A 9,977-nucleotide genomic window follows, 5' to 3' on the forward strand; every position below is an offset into this window, starting at 1 on the left:
TTTTATTTTTAGAACATTGTGAATCTCAGTAGGACAGTTAATAGAGCTCGGGTGTCTGTGTGCATTGGGGTCCTACTTTCTGCATTGGAGTGCTGTGACATGCAGTATACCTACAAATTCATAACCTTCTTCTTTTTTCTAAAACTCTTAGAAAAAAACAATTGCACTTAATGTGGACAAGATTGAAAATGCTGCATGATTAAAAATACAAAAATGTATTAATTAATGTAGCAAAAGGGAAAGAGAAACGGCACTGTAGAGATTAGGAAATGAGATGGAGAAGAAATTAGGAAACGGTACATTTCAGTAGCTCTTCTCCATGCACGTGCTCTGAAACCTGTAAATACATGAGACTGCCCTTGATCAAAATCCACAATATTTATTGCATCGAAGCTTTTCGTACAGCTTATGAATACAAAAACATTAGATTGCACACACACTGGTGCGATGCTTCATTCAGTCAGTATTTCACAGTGACTCCAGGAAACAGACACCTCACTTAACATCTGACTTGTCGTTTTCTCACACGCATCTCAAGACCCTTCATTCTACTGCGGTGAAATCTCCATTCGGTTGTGAGTCTATCACAGCTCCAGGCTTCTGTCTTTATTGAAGGCAAGCAGCAGGGAATGCCAAAAGTCTGTGTTTCCTTAGAAATCCAGTTGGCTTCCAGCAGATCCCGATTTTTAATGGAAGTATGGCATGGCCGCAGTCTTACAGTAAACCCAGCCAAGAGCCTGTTTCATTGCAGCAGATTAAAAGCTGAAAAACAGCCCCTTGGGAACCTTCTGGGCTGTAAGGGCAAACAGCAGGTGATTGGCCTGTTTGTAACTCTAGATGAGATACCGGTGAGGGTTAGGTCTTGAAAATGCATCTTAAGAACAGAGAAAAATTCTGCACAAGACCACCCGAGAACAGTTACTATGAAGGAAATGAAAGATAAGGAACCCATCACCCTGAATTGCATTTGTACTTTACAGCTCCTCTTCTGGAGCACTTCAGTGGAGAGTCTGAGAGTCTAACAGCCACATCCTCCACACGCACCACCGGCTCGACACCGGATGTCAGTTTCTCGGCCCAGATAGTTTGTGTGTGTGTGCCGATAAATCCCTCCTGTCAATCGAAATGCTGGCTGGTTATTTTCAATCAAGTCAATTGCAGGGGACGGTTTTTTTTTACGAGCTGCAATAAGAAAAGCACATTGTGGTTCAGTGGCAAAACAACTTTATAACAGTCATAGTCCGCAGTTCAATCTTGCATCAGAGGAATCTCCTGTGGCTACAGTGTTTAAGATTGCAGCCTCTGATCATATTAGATGACTGTAACAAAGAAGGAAAACAAATAGGGGAATGAGGAGTCTAACGGTGCTGTACCTCTCTACAGCAGCTGCATATCCTTGTACCGGTAGGAGGGTCATCTTCATAAACACAGCAGGGGGATTTCAAAGTGGCAAGTGCATATGACTTCAAGTTCGGAGGAGATCTGGAGTGCCAGGGGGGCTTTCAATCTCTTTCCTTCATTTTCGGCGTCTCTGTACTGTCTGGACCCTGGACGTGAGGGTCCTGCCAGGTAACTGTGAGTGTATACGCACACACGTATTGTTTTTCCCAGCTACACTGTGCTACCAGCCTTTCTGCACACAACAGCGAGAGGGCCCTAGCTTCAGCAGGACTGTAAAGGATCCCCTCCGCTGCTATCGGTGTACCAGGCCCGTAAGCCCCCCCCCCAGCTCAAAAAAGAATGGAAATAGCTTCTCTTTTCTGTAAATACAAATTTAAGAAAAAAAAAAACTAAATGTTCGATATTCCTAGGAAGGTATGATGCTAATGTAGCAAAACAGAGGTCCGTCAGTCTTCCACCCAGCAGGGAAGGGTCACAGGTAGGCCTCCACCCTGTCCCAGGGCTGCATCTCGGTGAACAGGCCCTCGCAGAAGTTAAAGCTCTGGTCGAAGGCCAGAGGGATGGCCTGGGCGTCCTCCCTCAGCTCCTCCCAGGGGTGCTGCTGCTGCTGCAGCTGCTGCTGCTCCGAGAACAGCGCCCAGTCCTCGAAGTGCTGCTGCTGGGGGGCGAGAGGGGGCTGGGGGGACCCCACCAGGCCGCCGGCCAGCTCGGCGAACCCGCAGGGGGGCTCTGCCCCTCTGCCCCCCCACTTCAGCGCCCCGCCGCCCGGATGGCGCCCCTGCAGGCCGGGGTCGAGGTCGCAGCCCAGCGAGCTCAGGGCCGCGTTGATGTCCAGGTCCTCGAAGGTGCCGCCGCCGCCGCCGCCGCTGAAGACGTCGTCGAAGACAGAGGCCCAGTCGAAGTCGCCCTTCAGCGCCTCGGCCTCCGGCGCCAGCAGGGGCGACTGGGCGCCCCGCGCCAGCTTGGCGCTCCTCTTGGGCGAGGGCTGCTTCCTCTTGCTCCCGCAGCCCGCCGGCGCCAGGGGGCGGGCCGCGGCCGCGAGCTGGCCGCTCAGGGCCTGGTAGCCGCCGGCGGCCGGGCTGTAGGACGCCTCCGGGACGGGCGACATCTTGCTCTGGCGCGGGGCGCTGAAGTGGGCGGCCGGCATCCGTCTCCTCTTGAAGACGCCGTTGACAAACATGTCGGCGTACTGGGGGTCGATCTGCCAGAAGCCCCCCTTGCCCGGCTCGTCCTTCTGCCGGGGCACCTTCATGAAGCACTTGTTGAGCGACAGGTTGTGGCGGATCGAGTTCTGCGGAGAGAGAGAGGGGAGACAGAGCGTCACCAACTCGCAGTGCACTGGGGCCAAGGGCTTCCTGAGTGACTGCTCAACCCTGGGGCAGCTGCAGCCCGAGGAGGCTCGAACCCCGCTCAGCAGCACTGCACCCGGGGGCAGCGGCGAGGAGGAGATGGGACATAGGAGGAGAGACGTTTGTCTTAGATGTACAGAGTCCTGGGGGGTGATTAGATACAGGTGTGTGAGACTGACTTGTTGTTATCCCTCCCCGCACTTCAGATAATAACCTCCATGAAGAACTGCAGGACAGGAGGCTGTGTTATAGCAGGTTCATGGGTGGAAATAAGGATATTATCCTTAAGGACAAAGCCGAGCTAGCTGCACGTAGAGACATGGATAAATATGGAGGCCTTTAACTTCTGAGGGAATAGCAGTTTGGGAAGGTTCCTTCATCATTTTCACAATGTCTTTTCCACGTTTCACTGTGTGCTTGATGCAAAAGAATCTTGGACCTTCTGCAAAACCTGTTACCTTCAAAAGCTTGTAAATAGCCCTCTCTGTCATCGGCTGCTTGTAATATCTGCTCAGTTCATTTTCAGAGACTATAATTCTGTTAGTGCTTAAATTCCTCCCTTTTGGTTAGGTAGTTGCACATCATCTTGACATTGTGCTGTTGAACCTTCTCTAGATATTTAAAAAGGTGTTTAATGCTAAAGAATTAAAAGAATTAAAAGGCTGAAATTCAGCAGGCTGTGCACGAACAGCTCCACTACCAAATGTCCCTGATGTGAGAGGATAAGACTGTGGCCGTCGTACGACTTTTTGACGCTTCCTCTGAAAGTACTGCTGGTGCTTGTTTGATTTCAATAAATGATAAGGGCTAACAGATTGCCTAACAAACGCATGGACAGAACGTCCTGTCATGTGTGGCAATACTCAGTCTGACAACGGCACTCGGTCTGAGCGAGACTCCCACACACACGGCCAGTCTTACAGGGCTTCGCCACCGCACGCGGCCAGTCAGCTGAGGGCGCCTCTCAGAGACAGCAGTGTGGAGCAAGCCCACAGCTCCTGGGGTGAGGGGGGGGCACTCTAACGCCACACAGACCGTGAGGGGGGAGCGGACTGTGGCCCTGCGAGGAGTGACATCGCCGAATCCCCAGCCGCTCTGAAACTCGAGGTGCTCCACCAGAGCGTGGATGACGAGGGGGTGATTCTCGTCTGCAGAGGCTCTGTGTGCGTGAGGGATTGTTGATGCACCCTTGAGACACTCCACTCTGCCTAAAGCAGCCGGCTTTTCCGGGAGGAGAAAAACACTGTGAAGGGCACTTTCTTGTGATGGACTTGGTGGCAGTGCAGCACGATCCTGAAACCACCCCTGGTGTAAGATTCCTAGGTAGTTCTCTTCAGGTAGGAGGGCCTCTCTCACAGACACAGGCACGTCGCACTCAGTCGCTCTGAACACTGCTAACACTGTGGCTGAAGAGAAAGCAGTAAAGATGCTGCCTTAAAGTTGCGAGTTGTTCAAATGACATATTTTATCCAATCATGTATTTTTTTACTTTCATCTTAAACTACAAGAATGCTGTACAGCAGGAGAGCGGCGGGTGCTCTGTTCTGAGGTCGGGATGCCGAGACTGCAGTTCTGTGCTGACGCGTTTCCTGTGCTCGGTGTCAAAAGTGCACCTTTACAAAAAAAAAAAGCTTTAAAAAAATAAAGACCTCCACCTTTCGCTTCACCGAGGTGATTCTTCAGTTACTCCCGGGATTCGAAGGTGCAAAACGGCGTGATTAAGGGTCAGAGCTCTTGGTAATAAAAATGTTACCGGAGACGCTGTGTAATGCGCCAGTTAAACAAGCGAGAGAAAGCCTGCGGGTTAGCCGTTGGCAGTGAAAGGCACCAATGTCTTGGTATTGTCTTCGGGGAAATAAGGCGACAACAGCAGCGGGAGCAACGGAACCTTGTCTTCCTCACTCTAGCAACGCAAATTTTCATTGTTTCGACCAGAGGATATGCTATCGATCTATTATTGCAGCTGTTATCTTACTGACGATGTGCTCCAGAATGAGGTGGGAATCTATTGCAAATCGGGATATTTAATTGAAAAGCAGGAGGAAATTAAATATCTCAGAGGTGACTAGCTCTGCACCTAGAAAGTTACAATCCCGCAGGTCTTGTAAGCCATTCTTAAATCGTCAATTTGCAAAGTGTTTTGGATCAGAAAACGATGGAAAGGGTCAAGTCGGTCAGGCTGCTGGCCCATTGAAAGGCTCGGTTTTGCAGTTATGCAGCTGAGATGAGCCCGATGGGAATGAAAACCAGCAGACAGAGAGGCAGCGGCTGTGGAGACTGTAACACCGCCCCACAGATCGCTTCCAGACAGCAGGTTTCAAAGCTCTCTCTCAATCTCCATCTTCGTAAGAGCAAGGGAAGGCTTCGACTTGTCCCATTCAGCCAATAACTAGTTTAAATGACTTTGGTACAAAGAGAACGTGGACGTCTACCCCTGCAGGACTGGACCCCAGGTCCCTGCACAACCTCCCGGAGTAAGAGTTTCCAGCAGAAATAAAGTCTTCCAACTATGCAATCCAATCTTAAACATATCCGTTGTCTCCTCTAGTTCGCGAAGCGCTTTGCGAGCCGAGTCGGCAGCGCTCTAGTGACCCCAGTGCTAGCGGCGCGCTGGGAAGCTTGTGCACCCTGGGGCGCACGGAGGGGGGGGGGGGGGCACTGTCTCTTTAAGAAGGTGCACGGCTCTCTCCCAGCCAGGCACCTGGCAGGCTCGCGGCCGCGGAGGGGGATTGTGTAACCTGGCGTACACCTGTCGCACGCGCCGGGTGCTGCCAGGAGCAGCTGATAAATTTTTAACAAACCGGGGGGTTCATTTCTAACATCTGTAGGCTGTCCAAAGACCCGCCGTACCCCCCATTATATACAGAGCGGTTTTCGTGCGCATTACTCGTGTGTCCGTGACGCAGAAATCTTCTCGAAGACCTGAAGCCATTTTTTTTTCTTTGACCCCCTCCCATTAAAAAAAAAATCCCCACTGTGAGATGAGAACTCGGGAGTCTGTGGACTGTAAGCAATAGTCTTCACAGTCTGCAGCGCCTGCTGGGCACTGGGAGTGGGCAAACCCGAGAGCACTAACTCCATCTGCGAGATGACCAGGGCGGAGGTCACCACCGAAACGCTTTACCAATCCGAGTGGACCCCCCCTTGACAGCCCGTTCGGCTCAGGACTGCCCGAGGAGGTCCAGCACGTCGAGCCGGCTGCTGGAGGGAGAGTCCCAGCCGCGCCTGACCAGCGCCGTCCTGTTCACCGAGCTGGGGGGCTGCCTCACTGATACCTAATGCCTGAGTGCAATTACTAGAATGACATCTGCACTTCAGATACTCTACTCCTCAGATCCCCTCTTCACCAAAGCACCCCCCCCCCTCCCCCCGTCTTTCCCGAACCCGCATAAATAATTCATCGGGCCGGCTCGCTCACCTGCCAGCTGGGCTCGGCGTGCCTGTAGTAGCAGAAGTTCTCGGTGATCCAGCTGTAGATGGCGGAGAGGGTGATCTTCGTCTTCTTGCTGGCCTGCATGGCCATGCAGATCAGCGTGGCGTAGGAGTAGGGAGGCTTCACGCGGGGATCCGTCTTGTAGTCGATCTCCTCGGGCAGGGTGGAGGGCGCGGGCGCCGGCGGGCGGTAGCCGGGGCAGGGCGCGGGCTGGGGCAGGTATCCGCCGCCGCTGGTGGCCAGGGCGCTGCTGGAGGTCACGGGGCTGCCCAGGCTCGGCGGCATCCCGGTGGCCGCCGTGTCGCCGGCGGGCGGGCTGGCGGGCGAGTCGCTGGCGGCCTGCGGGTGCTTCAGGTGCGGCGGGTGCTGGGGGTGGCAGCCCGAGCTGGGGGGTCTCTCCAGGTTAGCGCTCAGGATGGAGAAGTCCTGTAGCCACTGCAGGCTGGTGAGGCTGTCGTCCAGGTTCATGGAGCCGCTGATGTTGTCCTGCTCGTCCGGGTGCAGCAGCATCCATTTCTCCTTGAACTTGGTGGCGATCTCCGGGCTCATGAGGACGGGCATCCTGCACAGCGCTCCGCGGCGGATGACGAGCTGCTGTCTGAAACGCGTCAACTTCTCGCACAGCTGTTAAACGAACAGAGGTTTTTTTTTTTTAAAAAGCGTATACCTCGTTAACGTCGCATCACGATTAAAACGCTTTTTAAAGATGAACTTTCAAAGCAGACTCAATGGATGCTGCATTACAAAAGCGCAGAACTGCGCGGTGCACGAACGCAGCCGGGTGTCAGTAATGGCTCACTCTAACAGGTAGCTTCAGAGCCAGACAGCCCTCGCTGCTCACGGGGGCTCTGCGAGACGCGGTCATCTGCTCATCACTACTTGGCAACATCACTGTAATCAAGAGAAGTTACAGGCTGCGGATCTGGGCATGCCTCTGGGATGCGATTTACAAAGAAGGAGTTAGGAACGAGGTGCCACTTTCCTGGGGCGCAAGCTTCCTCGCCCCCCTCCGAGCAATGTGACCCCCCTGCGCTGCTGGAGCCCCCGACGGCCCGGTCGTTACCTCGGACTCTGCGGGGCTGCGGGGCTCAGCTGACCCGGGAGATCTCTTCCGCGCAACAGGTGCACAGGGGGAGCCGAGGCATACACGTCTCCAGCTGAGGTCAATATCCCTCTTGACTCGCAGAAGAAGAAGAAGAAAAAATCTTTCTCCCCCCACCCCCCCACCACCCAACCTCCTTTCTGTCTCGGTTGTGCGAAAGACAGAGAAAAAACAAGAACAGTTTTTTTTTTCCTTCTAGAGTCCTGTGTCGGCGCAAGTGACTCCGCGGGGAGGTCTCGGCGGGTGTCGACGGGGAGCAATGCGAGAGAGCTGTCACATCGCCTCCTTTTAGGTCTGCCACGGGCTCCGGTGGCCCTTTAAACAGATCCCAGCCCTGCGATTGGCCCGCCGGTGTCCAGGTTTCACCTTTCCGCCGCCGCGCTGCCTGCCCGGGGAGGAGACGCGGCTGCGCCAGTGAGGGAGCGACGTCAAACAGGCGCGCTTCGGCTAAAAACGAAAACAACGCGGAAGAGCCTCGTCGTGCGCACGCCGCGCCGTGTTTCACTCGTCGGTTCAACCTACGCCTTGCTCTGCCCCTCGCATTCATCGCTGCAAGTCCTGTTCAACGAATCTTCTGATTCATTTTAACGCTTTGCTGCTTTCGGTCACATCTGTATTCGAAAAACAACTCCACTTCTGTATTTTTCCTATAACCCTCACGGTTTTACAATTTCCCTTTAAAATATTCAGTGTGCCAGGAAGCGAGCGTTCCAGGATCAGTGATAGTAGTATTAATAGTTCATCAATATTCGTTTTCATACCCTTTAGAACAATCTATCTGGATAATGCTAGGTAATGATGGGAATTGTTACATTATCGTTTAAGTCGATTAAGATACGGGGGCGGTAAGGCTATTACAATATGCGTAGTTATCGGTTTGGATCTCATTAATGGAAAGCAAGATGAATTCTTAAAGCATGTACGCGATGACGACGATGATGATGATGATGATGAAGGAACAGGCAAAGATTAATTGTCTGCTGAAAAGAAGAGAGACAACGTTTCGGCTGAGAGCTTTCTACAGGTGTCACACCTGAAGTCGAAACGTTGTGTCTCTTTTCTTTTCCTTTCAGCGTGGAATAAACCTCTACCTGTTCTTTGCATTCTGACGCAGCTCTCTACTTGAACTTTTATTATTATGATGATGATGATGATGATGATGATGATGATTGCTGTTGTTGTTATTGTTATTACTGGCAGCAGTATTAAGGTTGTTAAGGAAATCGATCACAGTATATATCCGTGCTGGCTACAGCCGGACGCTGTGTGCTTTATTTTGAAGTGTACAGTCTTAATAAGACGCGGAAACACGATGTGTTTCACCGCAGGCGGACACTGCCTCCCCCACCACCCCCCCCCACGGGCTGTCGCTGCGCAAAACGCGGGGCCGGAGGGCGGAGTGGCGCTCGCTCGCCCGCCCGCCGCGCGGCCGGACCCACCCGTGACTCTTGCCAAGCGGGCAGGAGCCCGTGCGGGAGCGCTCAAACCGCGCGCCAGTGCGTCCCGCGCGTGCTGCACTTTGCCCCCCCGCATTCCTCAGCTATTGTAAACATCCCAGGAGCAGGAGCACAATGCACCGCTTAATTACAGGTGCCGGCGCGCACTCAGACCGATACTGACGACTTGCACGTAAGGTCTAATCTCTTCCCGTCGCGTTGGACGGTTACAGTTACACCACCGCCGGGTTGTGGTTGGCTGCAGGCCAATTCAATATTTCTTCCGAGTTAAAAAAACAAAACAAATTGCAGATCAAACAAGTATAAATACAGGTGGGGAGCTGCGTCAGCATGCGCAGGCTGCAAAGGAACAAGTAATGGGTTTATTCCCGGCTGAAAAGAGAAGAAAGAGAACACAACGTTTCAGCTGTGAAGCCTTCGACACCTGAAGAAGGCTCCACAGCTGAAACGTTGTGTTTTCTCTCTTCTCTTTTCAGCAAAGGATTAATACAGACGTTTGGGAAGGATTGTTTAGTATTCAGGGTGCTGGTCATGTCCCCAGCCTTAGAAGCAAAGGTAAGAGAATGAAATGAAAAAGACCGAGGTGTGTATGCTGACACATCATTGCCATCTGCTAGACAAAGCGAGGAAACAGTACGAAAGGCCAACAGAGTGTGAGAGTACGTGGCTAAAAGTGTAGAATTGATGACAGATCAGGCGATGTTGGAATGAATTATCTTTGTCCGATGTCTTTGATCCCAACGGATCTGATGGTCTTTACTACAGGCAGAGATCCCCGTTCCCAACCCACTGGAGGGCAGTTCTCTCTCCTCTCCTCTCCGCTCCCACTGGAGGGCAGTTCTCTCTCCTCTCCGCTCCCACCAGGAGGGCAGTTGAGAACTGAGGGAGAAAATCGGGAGGCCAGACCCTGGAGGCCCTGGCTAACACCTCCGTCTCCTGAACAGTACTTCATGCCTTTAGAGGAGCAGGTGTCAGAACATTGTTTTAACATCTCATCTGAAGAACGTCACGCCTACAGCACAGTGCCCCTGGTCACCTCTGGTTTAGGGAATTCTGTTCCGGGGGAAGAGCGCCACCTACTGGCCACCCAACACATTAAAGTGCGTTAATATATTTCCAACAAAAAAACACGATACAAAACGCAGAAGAAAAATCGCTGGAGTTTTTTTTCCCCTTGCTATGCCACACTTTTAACCTTCCGGACTTCCAAAGTCCGTTCTTTGCACGATAGAGAA

General features: G+C 52.6%; 1 protein-coding gene across 1 annotated transcript; it reads right to left on the reverse strand.

Moving 5' to 3' along the window:
* Nucleotides 1-359: 359 nt before the first annotated feature.
* On the reverse strand, nucleotides 360-7,621 carry foxj1b (forkhead box J1b). The gene is made up of 3 exons (XM_088936272.1): nucleotides 7,247-7,621; nucleotides 6,169-6,807; nucleotides 360-2,692 (listed from the first exon to the last, which is right to left on the reverse strand). The coding sequence occupies exons 2-3, from the start codon at nucleotides 6,742-6,744 to the stop codon at nucleotides 1,874-1,876; spliced, it is 1,395 nt and encodes a 464-aa protein (XP_088792398.1). The 5' UTR covers nucleotides 6,745-6,807; nucleotides 7,247-7,621; the 3' UTR covers nucleotides 360-1,873.
* Nucleotides 7,622-9,977: the final 2,356 nt, after the last annotated feature.

The sequence above is a fragment of the Atractosteus spatula genome, chromosome 18 (assembly GCF_055471065.1).
Source record: "Atractosteus spatula isolate fAtrSpa1 chromosome 18, fAtrSpa1.hap1, whole genome shotgun sequence".
NCBI classification, from domain to species: domain Eukaryota; kingdom Metazoa; phylum Chordata; class Actinopteri; order Semionotiformes; family Lepisosteidae; genus Atractosteus; species Atractosteus spatula.

Excerpts from the sequence above, each read along its gene's own strand:
- foxj1b (XM_088936272.1), bottom strand. The coding sequence starts at position 6,744 with ATGCCCGTCCTCATGAGCCCGGAGATCGCCACCAAGTTCAAGGAGAAA. Across the intron at positions 2,693-6,168 it reads ACGCCGAGCCCAGCTGGCAG|AACTCGATCCGCCACAACCT; the intron begins GTGAGCGAGCCG and ends CTCTCTCCGCAG.